The sequence below is a fragment of the Anopheles coluzzii genome, chromosome 3, assembly GCF_943734685.1.
Source record: "Anopheles coluzzii chromosome 3, AcolN3, whole genome shotgun sequence".
In the NCBI taxonomy this organism is placed as follows: Eukaryota; Metazoa; Arthropoda; class Insecta; order Diptera; family Culicidae; genus Anopheles; species Anopheles coluzzii.
The window spans coordinates 94,058,132-94,077,535 of NC_064671.1; the positions used below are offsets into that span (position 1 = coordinate 94,058,132).

Here is a 19,404-nt window from a genome sequence, read left to right on the forward strand (position 1 = left end):
AAGAGCTTTTTTGCGGGCTCCCTCTTACCGCGACGGCCCTAATTAGGAAAAGCGATAAATATGATAATTGGGAAAGCCTGGGCCTCTTTCACCAGCCGGACGGCACTGTTCCGGATCATCCTGCCGTCGTAGTGGGATTGACGCCGCATTGACCCGCCAGGCACTTTCACTCGTTCACAGAGATTTTCTGAGTATAATTATAATTGTGTTGCCACCCTTAACAGTCCTTTAGTTGCTTCTTTTTTTTTGCACATCACTTCGTCACACGGAAGATTAACACCTGGCCATTCCGCTTTCCCGATCTTCAGCCTGGAGGGCTTACACGCAATCGCTTCTTAATAGGACGAGAGTTCCCGGGACCACGGTCTCATGCATCCACACAAAGAAAAAAAGCAGGACACGAATGCGATGTAAATGGCAATAAAATAAGAATCAAGCTACTTTCTCATCACACCAAAGGTCATCCACACCCGGTGCATCTTCGCCCTGGCAGTAGGTTTGGCGTGTGTTTAATAGCTGGATAATTCCTTTCCACTGACCTTCGACGGCGGCGATACAATTTATGTCGTAACAATTTCACCCGGCCGAATCCCCCGGCTGACCAGAGAGTGTCCCTTTCGGGTCATCGTTGATCGCTATTGTAGCGTCCAATTCGATCGATTAGATTCGAGGGTTTTGGTAAACGGTGACTTTTGTGGCCCCTGTTTTCCCATCCTCTCATGATCTCGTCAACCGTAAACGGATCGTTCAAGACGCTATTATGTTGCGTCTTCGGATTGTTTGCCCAGAAGAAAAACATGACTCATTCCGTTCGTCTTACCTTCTCCCACAATCTTCTCACAATTGCATCTTCTGCGGCATCGGTTTTTGTCCCCCGGACGTGTTGTGTATGCGTTACGTCGATTTATTAGGCAACAAATTTCATAGTTGCCGATGAGCTTAAATTAGGGCTTTAGCAGGGTTTTTACCACGGTTGCAACTACGGTCCAATTGGACGGATGAAAGGACAGCTCAACACACACAACACACCGGTGGTACAATTGAATTGAGCAGCAAAGGTGAAACCGTTGAAACAAAACTTGAATAGCATCGGGAATGGAAAATCGATTGTCCTGAGCGATGGAATCAGCTATTCTGTCTCTCTGTTCCGTCCTTTTACAAACAACGAACAAAACCGAACAATCCACCAGTCCACTAACCAAAAGTCTGAAGAAAAGGGCGAACCAAAAAAACAACAACACAAAAATCGGACAAAAAGCAAAGAATGTGATAATAATTTCTAAAGAAACCTCTGACAGAATTGAAGAACATTCAAACCCATATCGAGCTAAAGCCATCGAGGTTTGCCTTCTTTACTGGCCTTTACCGAATTGATCGATTAGGACCCGTAGGGTTTTCACATCTTTCGAAGCATTCAACACGTCCAGTTTTTTTACCGGGGGTCGTCTAATTTTCGGGACCGGACGGACGAGACTCTATTCTTTGTGAAAAAAGTAGTAGAAAAATTACACCCTCAAGTAGGTTGGTTTTCTTCGGGCTGATGAAGGAGAAGCACCGGATAATGAACACACAAAAACGACACAAAACGTACCAGAAATGAAGGCGAACCCGAATTGTTGGACAGGATCGAACAAGTCGAGTCATAATTTTCCTGCGTTAGAATGTTTTAAATGTTTCCTTTTTTTCTTCCTCTACTTTGTTTGGTGCTGGTCCTTTTCTTTCCTTTCTCTTTCTTTATTTCCACCTCCAATTTGGTTGGTTTTTCTTCTTTTTGTGTGTATGCCTGAATGCTTCTGCCCAGCTCTATGTTCCACCTCTATTCATCTCGGGGCTCGTCCTTTCTGTCCAACATTATTGACTTCTAATTCGGCGTAACGTGAAAAGGGATCGGGAAGTGCCAAGCTCCTATTATCCCAGGATCGGGACAGCAAGAATGAGCGCTCAGAATCACATTCGGAAACTGTGGAAAACACAGCAGAGAAAAGAAACACAATTGCCTTCGGGAGGCCTCGCATGACGGAGAACAGCAACGAAAAAAGGAGCAGAAAGGAGCAGAAAGCAGCAACAGCAGTAACAACAGTACCAAACACAGCAGCAAACCGGGCAGCGGAATCACAATCGGGTGATCTCGGATGGTAGATTACCCATTTTAGTACGTGCCACGGAAGCCTCCTCCCTGGTCAGCGGTGGTAGAAGCAGAAGCAGAAGCACAGCAACACAGACGCGATCGGTACGGACGGAGGGGAGGGATCCGGGCGGGAGGGATCGCGGTTCGCTTTCGATCTTGAACACGTGCACCCGAGAAAAGCAGAACCTTCCATTTTTTTACTCCTCCATTCCTTTCGTTTGTTGTCTCTTCTTGCATCGTTGCATCGGTTCGAGGCGATGGGAGGAAATGCGGGCCAGAGCGGGCGGGGTGGACAAGTTGGACTGTGTGTTGTAACATGCAACGTGTGAGAATGGGTTCCATCTTCTTAATTTTGGAGGGTTTTTTTTAGCTCGTTTCTGTGCCCCTTTCTCGCCCACCTCACCGCGTGTTTGGGCAAGGAGGGTGACGACGATGACGAGGACGGGGAGAGGCGGAATGCGTTTCAAGTTTGTTCATGTTCAGTAAGTCGAGACCCTCGGGGAAGAAGGATAAAAAAGTACGTACAGTTTTGAAAATGTCCAACCAAACAGAAAAAAAGCAGTAGAAGGAATACAAAAAGGCAACACAGGGTGGTGTCGAAATTTTTGATGCAAAGTTATCTTGGAGTTAAATTATTAACTATTTTTCAGTTATTTTGTCTCGGGTTTTTTTTTATTTCTATCAATGTTCCTGTTTTACAATGACTTAAAATTAATGTTTTTTTTGTATAATTGTTTTGCTTTACTATTTACTTTTATTTCAAGAATAATCAAGAAAATATACAAATAACATAAAAATCTAGAAAAAGTAAGAGCCTTCAAAGGCTGAAACATTTTTGCTAATTTACAGGAAAAGTGAACAAAAACGAGAAGGAACTTTAAACAATGAAAAAAAAAACATTAATAGCAAAACACTCAAAAATGTAAAAAGAAAAACTCAAATTTTAGTATTTCTTTTTAAATTATTCAGAAAATTTGATAAATTCATAACGATAGACAAACCAAACAGGTTCCTAATGACACGACTGGATGCAAAAGAGCAAGAAAGATTAGAGAATTCAAAGGATTCCGTTGCACTTTCCATCTTTATGTTTTCATATTCATATTTCATTGTGTTTCTTTTCTGTATTTACACAGTGTTCCTTGTCACCTATTAAATATGCAAATGTTTTAAACAACTTCCACCAACATCTTTTCATACACTTTGCCATACTTGTGCCATACACTTTGCGACGAAATTCCTGCACACATGCTTCCCAAACGACGCACCTTACTCCCCTCTTTATGGTTACACACTAACATGCCATCACCCTCCAGTAAAACCTGCAGCACCTAACGAGGAAATTCCACCACCATTTTCAGCAGGTTTTTCCCGACCCGACCCGATACTGCACCCTAAAATAACTGCCCAATGTAAAGCCACCGGGCCAATGCCTTTACTGCACACCCTGTGCCGTTTGAGGTTTGCATCGATGCATCGACGACCACCGCAAGCAGCATTATCATCACCGCAAACTCTCGTCCCGTCCTCGGTGGTGCCCCATACACACACCGACACACAAACACATAACCAAATATATACTTTTGTACCGTTCGGTTTCTCCCGTCCTTCGCAACCGTTCATCCTTTTAACTGCGTGCACGTGTTCAATGAAAGTGTGGGAAAATATATCGAAAAATCCGTCCTCCGTGTCCCGACCGCTGGCAGTGTTTTATTATAGGTTCCTCCTTTACTGTTCTCCTCTTTCTTTGGGCTCTCCTTTGTTGCTGTCCTCCGTGCGTCCACTTTCCGCTTCGGTCCGCAAGCGAGAAACATGATTCCTGTGCTCATCGATCCCTTATTACTCCTTATTAGATCTTCCCTTCAGCAGGGCCGTGAACGATCTTCATCACGTTTCGGTTTCCTCCCGTCGGGTCCCCCTGCACCTCCTTCCACAAAAGCTGACCGAGACCGAGGAGGGGGTGAACCGGAGAACGCTATGGAAAAACGGACCGCCACTAAGGAAAGCAAACGCAAGGAAACAAATAAAAACAGTGAGGAGACTAGGGAAGAGGAACCTAAAAAAGCCAGACCTAGACATAAACATCATAAAACAACGCTCAACGCCGACAGCGACGGATAGAATTACCTCCAAGGGTTTGGACCCAGGGAATGAATTCCTGTGTGTGTGTGTGTGTGTGTGTGTGTGTGTGTGTATGGACATATTGAAGTAGGATAAGATTGTAGGGATCCTCGGGACGGGATACTTGGGCAAACATCGATCAACAAGGATCACAACCACACCGGACGACGGACAACGAGAGACGTGACTACGGGGCGTTTTCCCTCCTGCGCTCTCTCTCTCTCTCTCTCTCTCTCTCTCTCTCTCTCTCGCTGCCTCCTTTCGGTTAAGGGGAAAAAGGGACCGATTCAGGATAATAAGGCAACGCTAAAAGCAAACGAACACTTGTTCGCCTCGAAGCCTGGGAAAGTTTCACCACTCAGCACAGAATTAGTGCGGGTGTAAATTGGGACGGGAAAAAAAACCCCCGTGAAGCGGTCCTTGCACGGTTATGGTTGCGGTACGGTCCTTCCCCTCGCCCTTCCCCTTGGGTGTACGTGTACAAGGGTTCCTCTTGTGGACGCTTCAATCAGGATTCTGCCTTTTTCGTGTTTCTGGTTTGACTCAAATTTGAATCCTTACAAAATCGGAGACGTGAGGAAGGCTCGAACAAGCTAGCCCGCTACGCTCTTCCGCTCCCCTCCCCTCCCCGAACCCGGAGCTGGGTAAACCCCGACCCTCGCCGGGCAATAGTGCACTGTGCACGGCCATTAAATTGTCAACTTATTTTTATTGCATCGCTGCGATGCGTTTTGTGTTTGGTGAACGATTCTTTTTTTCCCACCATTCCCGGTCGGTCGGTGAGTGTGTTTACACATCCTTGAGCCGCAAGGGGACAGGGGAATGGAAAATTGTTTAAACAATTTATGCATTTGTACAACACATACACAGTGACTACAGGCGGGAAACGCTGGTGTAACTGTTAGCTTTTCACTTGACACGAACTCGACGGCAAAAGGCAAGCGGGAGGAGAATCGTTTGGCACAGAACCAATTGATTCTGGCTGGTTTCGCCCCGAGACTCGAGACACCGACCGCGCGACGGACGTGATTTGTTGGCAGTTTCTTCCCTCTTATCCTGGGCTCGGGGGCTTGGCTCGGGGTTAATGCTGGGCTAAAGAGCACTTAATCAGCGCGCCTAGGCTAACGTGTAGCAGCGTGGGTCACCAAATATTGACAGCTGTGTATGTACGTTCGTCGCTTACACCAATTGGGCATTAATTGGGAAAAGCACTGGCGTGTAATGGATGGAAGTTGGGTTGGGCTGTAAACTTTATTGCACTGGAACCGATAAGGCTCGGGGATGGCACGTACATGTGTGTACGTGGGCATCTGCATATTCACTTGTTACGCCTGTTTCTTGCTTCCCACCCCGAAAGCAATGTAACGCATGAAAGGAAAGTGATTGTTTCCCAGGATTGGGTGTACATAGGGAAGCACGCGTTGTTTTCCCTCGGCAGGGATTTTCCACGGACGTGCTTGGCAGGGGAGAAACACTGTTTTACAGATGGCTCATTATGCGCCGGGGAATGGATGCGTCGGGACACCTCGGAACAAGTGGAACTGGTGTTGAAACGTCTCGTAAATAATCTCAGTTGCCCGGGGGTTTGGTCTATGATTGGCTTGGCGGGGGGTTCTAGAGGTTTTAAATTATCTATGAAAAATCTAGTCTAATCTAACATATTGGTTTAGAAGAGGTATGCTTCTGTGGGGGTCATAAGTAGCTGACAACATTAGGTGGAACAACTAAACACATTGAACGATTGACTTTAGGTTGGGATTACATTGTGTACGATCGTTTATATCTCTGCTACGACTTACCTAGGATCTTTTATGTTACTGGTGCCACTACTAAACCATTTTTTTTTCTTCATTTTTATAGTGAATTTGAGCCAATTGGCCTCATTTGCCTCTTACTAAACCATTCCTAGAAAAGAGTTATTAGAAGGAGGAAACCCATTACATATGAAATATGAAGAATTAGATTAAGGGAATGGTTTTTTTAATCTTCACAAAAATGAATAAACAACAACATTTCTTTCCTCCTCTGCAACGACTCCGAACGGACCTGTTATCTCCAAAAAGGCCTTCCAAATGGATTTCCTCCCAAGCGAACTGAAATCCACCGAGAAGTTCTCACCCTTCACTTAATCCCTTGATCCTTCAGCTACTCGAACCAAGTAACAAGTGAACCTTTCCTTTACCCCCAGTGTGGTGGAATTTACACCTCAGCTCAGCTTTGCCTGCGATACGGTCCTGGGTCCTGGGAAAACCTGTCGCGTCCAACCGATTTCCCCCACCAACAAACATCAGCACGTGTTGTGAGTGTTCGCGGCAGGGAATTCCATGTTCCCGCGCAGACGGGGGCAAGTGCACCCCTTGGGCAAGTCGTTCCGTTAGGGGGAAAACGAATGAGAGAAAAACAAACGCACTGCGTTAGCCGGTGTGTGTGAAAAGTCTCAATTCCTCCCCGCCTTATTGTTGTTGATTTGGTTTCAATCAACGTATCAATGCATCAAATGGACCAACGATGATAAACGAACGATGGGAAAGGTTGTTCCCGCAAACTGTCCCCTGGAACTGGGGCAGGGATAATGATACGGCAAATGGGATAATCGATTACGTGAGAAAGCATCACACAGCTTGGTGTGGATGAAAAAATAAACATCCGAGTGGTTCCCACCATCTCCGAGACGGCCGATGAGCTCGGACACTTGTCCTTTAGCGTTAGTCCTTACCCTCGGCTCTTTCAGACAGTCCCCGAAGATGTCCTGGGAACTGTTGTGTGGGAAGCAACATTAACGTGCTTAGCATTAATCAAAACCCCGCACAGTTACATTATGATTGCATCCTTCGCCTCGTGCACTTGCACCATCGTCCCTGGTTGAATCCTGGGAATCGAACGCTTATCCTTTTCCGAGTTTGTTGTGTGCCGTGTGGAGAAGCAAAATAACAAACCCCCTGGCCCGAACCAAAACACTTCCCGGAGTCTTCCCTTTTCCCAGCCACTTCGAAGCTTCGAAGGATAATGCTCGATAGCTCGAAACGGGATTCGGTACGAAGAAATGAACGCATGATATAAAAAAGCATAGAGAGGAAAAAAAGCCGTTGCAACAACCAACAACAGCCGAAACTCGTAAACCAGCAAATTGTTATACATTACCATTTTCCAGCGCAACAACAGAGGGAGAAAAAAACCTAACAAAAAAAAAAAAAGAATACAGCTCAACAACAACACACAAAAACAGGCTAAACCCACCAGTAGCCCAAAATCTGACCGAAAACGCTCCATTCGATTACCGGTTGAACGATGAGAAATTAACCAAAAATAAAATGCACAAAAATACGGTGTGCGCGGAAGAGCGAGAGAGCGATTCACGAAAGTAACACGCAAGAATGTCCTCCCTGTGTGATGCGTAAAGCCGCTCGAATTGGAGAAGAAAGGAGAGAGAAAATAACACCCGTAAATGATTATCGCTGTGCCAAAAAGGAGTCTAATTGATCATGAATGAAAACCTGGGAAGGGCAATGCTGCAACGGAGGAACGATGAAAGGGGAAGAAGCGGAACCCATACTCAAAACAACAACACATATACTGGCGTGGAGAGGAGAAGCAAAGAGAGGGACGGGTCGATCCGTTTTCGTTTCGAAGACAAAGTGCACGTGTTTTTCATGGGTCCCTTTGCTATCTCCGAAAGGAACGATCGCGATCGTCGAATTTTTCCCAGGCTCTGAATAGCGCAAAACACAACACAATCGCAGGACTCGCCGGGGTCCTGCCCTGCCTCACAAGATCGAGCCAGCAAGATTGTGCGCCGCTGTTGTTGTGTTCGTCCTGAGCGCTTTATGTTGCGATGGGTTTTATCTTCCGTGTTCCGCCCAGGCGATCCTTTCGCTCTCGTCATCTCTCGCCCATCATTTTTCCTAGTCCGCCACCGCCACCGCCGCCGCCGTTGAACAGCGATCAACAGCGAACAGCATCATGCAGCATCCTGCGCGCGCAAGAGAGAGGCAGCAACAAACCAACCAAACCCCCAGCAGAAAAAAAGGGAACAAGCGAACGAAGCGTTAACCGAAAATTTAATCACCCTCGCTAGCCATCTGCCCGCTTTTTAAAGGCTGCTTTTTCAGTGTAAAAAGTGTCTGTGGGAAACTGTAAAAGATTTGAGTTCCCACGATTTCACGAAAAATCGGTCCCGAGGCTCGGGTTTTGCGCTTGGTCCTGCTTGCTTGCTCCGAAATCCTTCTCCACCCCAACGATCCGCACTTGTGTCCGCACCCTCACCCTCCACCTACGGCTGTGTGTATGTGTGTTATTGAATTACGTGCAGGTCCTTTCCCGGCAATGCACAGCCCGAAGGGTCCGTGCCGTCCCTTGCCGACCCACTCCCCTTACCCACTTTGGTAGGGATTTAGTCCGGTTCTGTGTATGTTTTTTTTTCGACCTTTCTTTCCCTTCCCCCTTCTCTTGTGTGCACTGTGTTTCGTCGTTTGTTTGTTTCGCTCTCGGCTCCGTACTCAGATTCCCTTCGTTCGCTGCTTTGCCGGGGTTTTCGGTTCCCATGGAAAGCGGGAACACCTGCCTGCAACGGCGTGTCCTGATTCGTCCGTTTTTTCCGCTGCGCCTGTGTTGGTGCCGTTCGCTCTCGTTCACTTGCCTGCATGGGATGTGCGGGCGGGCGTGGAAGCGACACGTGGAAAGGGTCGGGGTCGGGGTCGGTTTCCTATATAAGGCCCGGTCGGGCCCGAATTCTACATCAAACGCATTCGATCAGCTCAACAGCGAACAACGCAACGCAACGTTCGATAAAAACGACTCAGCGTTTTTACACACAAACAAACAACTTCGAACGGTTCGAAAAACCAGTTTCTTGCGAAAGCGCAACGTGTGATAAGTGAAGTTTACCTTGTGATAACGTCAGCAAACAAACAAAACAAACAACATGCATTCGTACGCCGTGAACAACGCCGCCAACCTGGCCGTCTGCAACAGCAACAACAGCATCAACGAGAACCGCTACAACAGCGAGAAGCTCGCCAAATCGTCCGCCGTCTACCGGTTGAAGAAGATCCTGAAGCCGCTGGTGACGCTGCTGAAGAGCAACAAGAGCAACAAGTCGCCGGCAAAGTCGTGCCACCACGCACAGGTTGACCAGCGCCGCTCGATCATCAGCTACATCGACGAGTACGACTGCGACTACGACAACTCCGCCAACGAGCGCCTGGAAGCGGAGCTGGTCGCCGAGCTGGAGCAGTGCCACGCCACCGATGCCGCCATCCTGGTGCTCGAGGAGCAGCAGCTCCGCCTGCAGCCCGTCCTGCCCGAGGAGCTGTACGTCCCGGTACACTTTGCCCGCACCGAGGCCGGCACCTTCTTCTGGACCACTATGCCAGCCCGCGAGGTCGATGAGGATCTGATTCAGCCGGCGCACTGCTACAGCGAGGAGAAGCAGTACGCCCAGCAGGCGTACGCCGACCGTTGGGCCCAGGCCTAAGGTGCCCCACAAACCAACCAACCCGCCGCAACCGCCCGTCAGCAATCGCGCCCCGAATCGCCAGTGATACTCCAACGTGGGGCTCCAACGTGCCAGCACGTGGCGGTGCAACAGCGGAACAACAAAACTCACGATCTCTTCCGAGTGCTTCGCGCACCATTCCTCGGACCGTCTTGCTTGCAGCCCGTCTAGCAAGAATGTGTGCACGGGGAGCCGAAACCGATGATGATGATGGTACAGCTTTAATAGGTTTAGTTTAGGGTCCGTTAGCTTTTTTTTCGTGATCTTGTGATAGTAGGGTTAGAAAAACACGGTCTTCCAGCATTGTGATGATAATCAATGTGTCTTCCAATTTTGTTTGTAAGCAAAATCTGATAGATGATATTAACAGAATACAAAACATGCCTCAAAAAACAAAACTTCTTACTGCTTTCTTTACTGATCTTGGGGAATGGGGATTGGGGGAGAACGAAAAAACCATTGCGAAAGAAATTGGGAAGAAAACGGGAATAATGGGGCAACAGGTTGTTGTGATGTAATTTTTCCACTTTGTACACGGAGCGGAGGGAGCGATGGAAGTTCAACTCGGTAGCAACAGCAGCAACAGGTTGTTTACAAACAAACGCGTTTTTTGTTGTGATACGATTGCTCTTCATCGCACTCGTTGGTGTCTTTTGTTTGTGGCAGGTTAATGAGGAGAAAGACTTCAATGAGCGTTAAGAGATGCTCTACAGCAGCTAATTGTATGAGTAATTGATGATAGAATTCTTACTACACAGTGCCAATTGGAATGGATTATTCCAGTTAGTTTCCATTAAGCTTTCGCATAAGGACTCCTATTGGAATGGTAAACAATATTCTTGGAATTTTTCTGGGTGTTCTAGGGTGTCTTTGCCGGTGTTCCTTTCGAGTCCTTTTCCCGCTGTGTCTAGGATCGCTCCAGGAATGTTCCTGTAGGCAGTGGCGGCGGCATTTATTGCGCTTGTTCGTGTGAAATCCTACTCCTAGACTTAGGGCGGGTCTGGTCAAACGAGGCAAGATCCGGGATGGACTGGAAATAAGCTCTTTGTAGGCAACGACAAATCCTTCCTGGAATTTTACAGGATAGAGAAGAGAGGCAGGCAGGAGGAGAAGAGCGAGAAGGTCCTGCAGAAAACAAAAAGGACCTTTTTTTAGTTTTTGAGATGCTTTGTAGCTGGGCACATCCCACACATCGTCCATTACCGCAGTTCATGCGTGCATAATGCACTTGACAGGGTTTTCGGAAACGGCCTGTTAGTGGGTCGTAATCGATTTTCTCGGAATGGCTAGTCCGCGGGGACACATCTTTCTGGATGTGTGTGTGTGTGGGAAAGCATTAACCGAAAACGTTAAATGTTTGTGCATGTGCTCTTTCACAGTGATAATTTGCCGGTCTCGGAACGAATGCATCATCGATGCTGTTTGAAGAGGAACCGATGCTGAAGCGTTTATTATCAGTTTGTTTTGTATTTTGAAAGCAAAAAGAGTGAATAATTGGAGACTATTTAGAATTTGATTGGTCGGAGAAAATATTTATTAATTGTTGTTTCGCTAAATGACTTGTACGCTCTCCATCGCGCCGGTACGTACAAGTCGACTGCCGAATGATTAAGAACATTGCTGCAACAGTAAATGAACCAATTAAGTGACAAACCATGTCACAAAAAGTACAAATATGCGTTAATAACGTTCCACGCAAGAGCACCTGAGCTAGAACCGACGAAAGACGACAACGCTGACGACGACAAACAGAGGCTTTAAATGTTTTTAGTGCTTATTAGGATAGCTCCATTATCCTGCGTCCCTTTTTCGGGTCCGTTCGCCCTGACAAGTGTGTAAGTGTGTGTGTTTTCGGTAGGCTCATAACGCAATAAACATTGCAACACGAGAGCCTGCTAATGGGAAAGCTTTGTAAGAAATCAGTACCAGATTAATATTTTTTATTGTTCTTTTTTTTCTTAATCACCTATATATCCTCTAAATTCATAAAATCCCACTGTGGAAGTGTTGTGGAAACCCCACAGTTAATTAATTTAGCAAATTAATATTGCTAATGTAACGGCACGCCTGTCTACCGACAAACACACGGCATAACAACATAACAACATAACAAAAAACCCCTCGATAAATAAACCGTTTGCACACATTCCCCGTCCAATTACCGCGGCGGTTAAGCGCCACTCGCACGCCCGCCCTGCTTGCGTGAATGAAAGCACCGACCGGAACCAGCGGCGCGCACACTTGAGCGCAATCTAACAACTCCGAACATCAACAACTGGGCGGCTGGGTGGCTAATCATGATCGTGCGGTTACATCATTTCCCTACGCGCACGCTAAACGCGCCGTTCGTGCGCCCGACCCACGTGCGAGCGAGTTTCGGGACACCCCGACACTCCTAACGATAAACACGGGTGCTACCCCCCTTACCACCCCTCCTTAAAAGGGAACAATGGGCAACACCAGTGGGCAGCAGCAGCAGCAGCAGCACGAACGCACACCAATTAAAACCGATCACCACCGGGGCCGGGCGATAATAAAAACACATACGCCACGTACCAAAAACCGCGCATCCCTTTACTGTGTCCCTTTTCTCACCCTCTGCGTGCCTCCTGGCTCTGCTAAGGGTTCTGTTGTTTTTTTTTTGTTGTAGTTTTACTGCTGTTTGGTGCATTTGTTGCCATCGTCGAAGAGACCGTGAGAGCGTAGTAGCCCATCGAACTATACCATACCATCATCATCATCATCATCGTCCGCTCCGCCACATGTGGTGTGCGTTGGTGCGAGAAGTTGAGCGTGCAAAGAAGGGACTGCGAACGGACGAAGGAGCCGAAGAGGAGGAGGCAAAACAGGCACTCTCGGACGGAGAGCGTTGAAAATCATTTCGCTGGTCTGCACCTGCCGCCGTTTCCCACGGATCGGATCAGTTTCGGAGCTTGGCCGGGTTCGGACCGTCATCGGCCGTTACTGGGGCGAGGTGGCGTATCGCTGCTCTTTCTCTATGGGGCGCGCACACGTTCGTCCCACGGTCGCCGCAACGGGTGTGTGTGCTCGCGAGCGCGTTTTTTTTATCAGGGTTGTTTGTTATGCTGTGTTGTTTTTTTTTGTTTTTTTTTTTTTTTTGCTGCTCATTCCGTCTCCCCCTGCGCGGTTTAAATATGCTGCGAGCGGTTCCGCTGATGGTGGCACATGTACGAACACGTTCCGCGCCTTCTCAGCAAGTGTGTGTGTGTGTGTGCGTGGTTGTGCGTTTTTATCTGGCATTGCAAAATAACTCCCCCCAGGGTGGTGGGAATGGAGCACGGACGAGGCCACACTCTCCACGCTCCCTTTGATGGATGCGTTCGACAAACTGCTGGCTGGTGGAGCAAGAGGTTGAAATGCAACGGGTGGATGGTGTTGGATTGGAAAGAGTAACTTGATCGTGAATCATAATAAACACGCGCTGCTGCTGCTGCCGTTACCGCCGTTCATTGATGAATCGCTCTGACCGGGGCCTTTTTTTCTGCGCTCGTCTCTTCCACCGCTTCTCGGCGTGTTGTTGGGCGGTGGAAACGATAAGCGGCATGGGGCAGAAGCGGTGGCGACGGCCGGAGAAAAGGGATGATGAAACATGCTGCCGAGACGCAATGTTGTCAATCGGGCAAATCGGGGGTTGCATTGTAGCACGCGCGTTTGCGGCTGGCGCCACGGTCGGAGATGCAAATATTTAAATCGTTCCGTGGTTATTGCTTGCATTGTTTTGTTTGATGTCGGCCGTTTTCGTTGCGATCGGTTTCTAATTGGATTGTTGTCTTGTTGCTGCTTTTTGCTTTGGCGTTTTCTTCAAATTTTATTTATTCTACATTCTACTTGTATAATGTTTAAAATTCGTCAGCTTTTATGTTGAGACTTTACCTTTATATAAAAAATTGGTGCTATCACATTTTTTACAATTTAATCCCCTTTTCCTGTTTCATGTTGGGGGAAAAAATGTTTAAAATGTATGAACCGTTTTTCCAGACATTTCATCAGGCTTTCCAGTTTTTTTTAACGTATTTTTTTCATTTCACACTTTTGCTATTTATAAACCCAACGCTCATCCCTCATTCCGATGCCTTCCAGGGGCCTTCCCCTGTATAAGAATTCCCCCTAGAAGCTAGACGCTACTGCACCGCTTATCGTGGCACGCATGCTGGTTGGCACGTTTAGACACACTTTCTTGCCCAAGAAGGGTCGCTTCTTATGACCTCTTTCTCGCCGTCTTCCCCTTAAGTCTTGCACACTATCGCCGCCGGCACGTTGACTTTCGCGTGTGCGCACGAATTGTGCACACGAAACGCACGGGCTGCACCGCAGCCGAGAACGTAACGGACATTTTCCCCCCCTGCGCTAGAGCCTCGTGCGCCGGTGCGCGTTTGCATCAAGCATTCTTTCCGCTAGGAATGCTTAATTGTGCCCTCGAATGGGGTGATAGGGGGAAGTTTCCTTTAAGCTGGCTGGCGGCAAGCATTCCACGCGCTAAGGGTCAACAGGAGGGGTCCGTTTTAGGGGGAAGAAAACAGGCAGGGAACTCCTGGCGGACGGGAATCTACTTCTTAGTCGGCAGGAATCGGAATTGGTGTGATGGTTGCATTGGTTAGGGAATACATTATGCTGGTTACCTTTTTCCTTGCGCTAAGACACTCGCACAAAGCAATGCGTCTTTGGTCGGAAAAGCTAGGAGGGATGATTGTGCAGCCGCAAGGGAAAGGACTATCCGTTTTGGGCAATCGTTCGATTTACTCCAGGTGTACCAGCTGTAAGCTCGAAGGAACTATAAGATGTTTCAAATATTCGTCATTCTGTGGACGTTTGAGGCTTTAGATTCATATAAAATAGCAAAAATTTTAAAGCACAGATTGAATCTCCGGCTAACAGATTAATTCAGAGGCTCTAAAGAGGTCGTTGGTTCTTTAATTTCCTTTTTAATGTAAATCGCTCAAACCATCTGGCATGATTCCAAAAACCATTACGTCTAATACAAGACCAGGAATTGAGTCTACTACAACTGAATCAGTCTGTTTGAATCAAATCTGAACAGACTCTGTAGGAGAATAGATTCTACTAAAAACAGTGTACGCGGCAAGCTTTACAGAACTTTAAAAAAAGGTTTTGAACCTTAGAAAAGGGGTTTATACATAAATTAGTTCTTGCCGAAAATGATGTAAATCCTTTGCATCAAGACCTTGTCTTCCTTGTCCTGAGAACACTGCCTACGAGAAGTACTGTTGATGCTTCCACCAGATAATAGAATTTGAAATCAAACCATATCAACCAACCAACCTGTTTCAACGAGTCCGGAAATTCCACAACAACTGCTCACCATGTTCCAGAATCTCCACCCGACAGCCACACCCAATCGCCATAGCAACCCACTCGTGCCATAAAGTTCCACCAAACCAATTCATCCAGTCGGCCATCGAAACGCCATTACACATTACGCAAACGGACACGTGCTGCGTCGTCGTCGTCGTCGGTCCAAGCGCATGCTGTATCAGCGCGAGCGAACGCGCGCGCGCGAGTCCAACGACACAAGAAACCGCTTCCGACATCACCCACTGCCAGCCGGGCGACCCCTGCTTGCGCCGCATGCCGTCTCGTGTCTGCCGCGTGCTGTCCCCGTGCCCATGCGACTCGATATGACCACGCGCGCCCATGCGCAAGCCAGCACCAAGCGAGAACCACCGTCGCCGCGACCGTGGCCTTCTGGGCTGACCTTTGGCGGGTGGCCGGAAGTACCGAAATCGAAAAGGAAGCCAACCAGCTCCATTCCCTCCCGAACTCCCCCCCCAGACCACACAGCCCATTAGTCGTTTGCGTTTCCTCTTTGCGCACACACTCTCTCCTTCCCCAGATTTACATTAACTCGTCTGGCGCCTGGCGGAGGGAGCTAACCACCATCACCCATTCATCCCACCCAAACGGGTAAGCCACCGAGCCAAGAGCTTTGTTTCCGGATCCGGAATGCTACGCTCTGGCCACCACCATAGGCCACGGGCCACAACATCCAAGCCAAAAAAAAAAAAAAAGGGTCTCACGGGCGCACGTTCGACCACGAGCCTATTTGCGCACGATCCGCGGGAGCAAAGAGCATTTACAATCGAAGCGATGAAGATAGGACGGAATGGAGAAAAGCCAAAGAAAAGCAAAAAAAAAAAAAAAACGCCATCATCCCAGCAACGGGCAACGGCGGCTAAAAACGGGAAGCTCGTGTCAAACACACGCTTGTGCTCATGTGGGGTAGGGTAGGACGGAAAAGGGGATTGTGGATCGAGAATCTCCCGAGGTTGGTTCCCACCGTTTTTACCCGCACGAGTGCTGCGGCTGCTGCCTGTAGATGATGATGATGGCCAAGAAGGCGAACCTCCCGAGGAGACGTCTTAACGCGCACGCGGAGTTTTTGGCCTGTGCGCCTGCATGCGCCCCGGCACTACTTCCACTTCCCGTAATTCAAAGCACCACAGCACCGGGCGGGCAGGGCAGGGAGAAAGAAGCCAGAAGACACAACACATAACAGCAGCGGAAGGATGGAGGGAAGGAAGGGAGGTGGACAAAAAGGCCCCGCGCACAAACTGATATGAAAAATACTCCGGCTTCGGCTCCCACGGTCGCAATCGAGCACGCACTCTTGTGGGGTTTTGCTGTTTGCTGTGTGCCGGCCCGCTCTGGCAAGACCCGTGCGCACGTTCCAGCGCCGTGCGGCCGAGCGAGAGCGCACGAGCAACTGATACATATATTTCTCCCCTCTGCGTCGTCACCCCGCTGTGGCGTGTTTGCGCAAAAGCCCCTCCACACCCTCCGAAGACGGTACCGAAAGAAGTCCCAAAGAAAGCAGCAGTCCACGGAAGAAGGAGCGAGAGAGAGAGAGAGAGAGAGAGAGAGAGAGAGAGCAACGCGCATGCATGCATGCATACATTCATGTCTGGGCTCAACCACCAGGCCCTTTTACCACCGAGCCACGCCACCCTTCGTACCGCCGTGCGTCCGCCGGTCCACCGAACATCAGACCCGTGCGAACGAACGAGCGTAGAATGAGAGGGACCCAAAACATAAAAGCGACAGATGGTTACGATTCCCTCCCGTACACAGCATAGCAGCAGCAGCAACACATTTGCAGGTGGTGCCGTTCCAGCGTGTGGGAACGACGATGCGAGCGAGTTTCCCACGGATCCGACTCCGATCCGGCAGCCGGGCGCGCACAGCACAAACACACACACATACACACGGAAAGAAGGGTCGGCTGCGTCTTCTTTCGCTCTTGCTCTCGCTCTTGCTCGCACAGCCGGACGGACTCGCAGCCGGGTAGGGGTGACCCCCGGCCGGCCGGGCCTACGAACCGGCTCGGCAGTATATAAACGCTCGGTGGTGGAAATTTCGATATCATTTCCATTCATTCGTCCGATCAGAGAGGACATACACACTACACATTCTAGCATAACGCGGTTTGGCGTTCGTCGTTTCACTGTCCTTTAACGCAAAAGTACGAGTTCGTGACGTTTGACTGCCATCAAAACATTGGCAGAACGAGAGAGAGAGAGAATATCGGTGCATTTAAAGTGAAGTGGGTGTTTGTGTGCATCGGAAGCAAAGTGCATTCTTCAAGAATTGTGCAAGTGCAAAATCGCAGAAAAAAACCGAGCTCCAAGAGAGACTTCTCAGTGAAAGTGCCTTAGTGCAAAAGCAAACAACAAAACCACACACAGATATACAAAATGGATTACGCAAACATGGTGTCAGAGTCGGCCGGCATTAACGGCAAACTGCAGGCGTCGCTCGAACCACTGTCCCGCACCTACCAGTACCGGAAGGTGATGAAGCCGATGCTGGAGCGGAAGCGGCGCGCCCGCATCAACCGCTGCCTCGACGAGCTGAAGGAGCTGATGGTGTCCGCGCTGCAGTCGGAAGGCGAAAACGTGGCCAAGCTGGAGAAGGCCGACATCCTCGAGCTGACCGTGCGCCACCTGCACAAGCTCCGCCGGCAGCAGCGCTTGGCCGCGAACCCGGTGCTCGATGCGGACCGCTTCCGGGCCGGATTCACCCATGCCGCCAACGAGGTGTCGCGCTGTCTCGCCTCCACGCCCGGCGTTGACATCAAGCTCGGCACGAAGCTGATGACGCACCTCGGCCACCGGCTGAACGATCTCGACAAAGTGTCCCCCCTGTCCGTGCACGTAGAGTCCAGCGGCAGCAGCAGCACCGGCAACAGTGGCAGCTCCCGCAGCCCATCGCCTCCGATCTCACCGTTCTCGGCCGCATCGTCCTCGTCCGGCGATGTCCCCATGTACCAGATGCCGCTGACCCCGCAGTCGTACCGCAGCGAGGAGTCGGGCCTGCTGGCACCCTCCACCACGCCGTCGCCGAACCCGAGCGAGTGCGACGACCACCACCACCACCACACCGGCGGTCTGCTCAAGATCCAACAGTCCGGCGAATCCGTCTGGCGGCCGTGGTAAAGCCTCCCTCTACCCGGGCCTCGCCATCCAAACAAAACAAAACGAAAAGAAACCAAATCTCTTCGAATCCATCGATCTCACCACCCGGCACCCGGCAGTTGGATTTTGTGCAACGACGACGACGACGACGACGACCGCGTCGTGGCACCGCGTTGGGGGGAAAACAAACAGCAAAGGAACGGTTTGCAGCTTTAAATAGTGTTTAGGAAGTTTAGTAGTGTAGTTAAGCGGCTCAGCACGCGTTCACTTAGGCCAGTGCGTGCGAGTGTTTTTATTTCGTATCGGCGTGGAGCTCGAGTGAGAAGCCACCCGATAAGGTTGTTCTTGTTGTAGTTGAATTTGTTGCGAAGAACAATATTCATTGTGATATTACTGTGTACACTGAGGAAGGCCAGCTCAAAGGAAACGTAACACGAAGGGCAGGAGAGTACAAGTGGCGGAGAGAGAGAGAGAGAGAGAAAGAGAGACAGTGAGCTGGCTTCCCGCTTTTTTTTCTTGTTTAGATCTATGCATTTACAAAGCCCCAGTTTAGCATTTAGAAAGCAAAGACTTGAAACGGGAGGAAAAGGGATAGGAACAAACAGGAGCAGGATGTACGGTTTTTTTCTTTAACTATTTTTTTTGTGTGTTAGGATTGTGAAGGAAAGGAGAAAAAATTGCAAAGATTTCCATGATGCAATTGCTGTGATTTCAAAAGGAAACAAATCAAAAAGCCCAGTTCAAGGAGATCGCAGCTACACGAGATGGGACAGTGGAAGAATGATCAATCTTTAAAAAAAAGATGTTGAAGAAAAAAAATACATTGCTCAAACAATGATTCTTACAAAACATAATTTCAACTTTGTTGCTCATTTCGGGGTGAAATTGGGTGGGAACGAAAACGAATATATCACAAACCAAAGGGTAAAAGGGATGAAAATGAATCACGGGAAAAGGATGGAAAAAAAGGATGGCTGTTCGGTTCAAACCACCTGTTGACGTTAACGGTTCCAACGGTTTTCAAGGTTTCAACGACAAAAAAAAAAATGAACTCATTTTGGGAAAGGGATTGAATAAAGATGGCTGTAAGAGTATGGATTTCTAACTGAACATTTAGTTGAAGAGTTAATGTGGTTGAGAGTTTGCTTTAAAAATTTATAAAGGTTTTTTTTCGTTTGTCTTAGAATTTGTTCTTTGGCCAAACCGGCGGG

General features: G+C 48.7%; 2 protein-coding genes across 2 annotated transcripts; both read left to right on the forward strand.

Annotated features, from left to right (window-relative positions):
* Positions 1-7,544: 7,544 nt before the first annotated feature.
* LOC120959567 (enhancer of split malpha protein-like) lies at positions 7,545-10,141 on the forward strand. The gene has a single exon (XM_040383033.2). It carries the CDS (start codon positions 9,171-9,173, stop codon positions 9,720-9,722), a length of 552 nt encoding a protein of 183 aa, XP_040238967.2. The 5' UTR covers positions 7,545-9,170; the 3' UTR covers positions 9,723-10,141.
* A 7,012-nt stretch (positions 10,142-17,153) lies between these two features.
* Positions 17,154-19,047, forward strand: LOC120960130 (enhancer of split m7 protein-like). The gene has a single exon (XM_040384105.2). It carries the CDS (start codon positions 17,474-17,476, stop codon positions 18,212-18,214), a length of 741 nt encoding a protein of 246 aa, XP_040240039.1. The 5' UTR covers positions 17,154-17,473; the 3' UTR covers positions 18,215-19,047.
* The last annotated feature ends 357 nt before the right edge of the window (positions 19,048-19,404 follow it).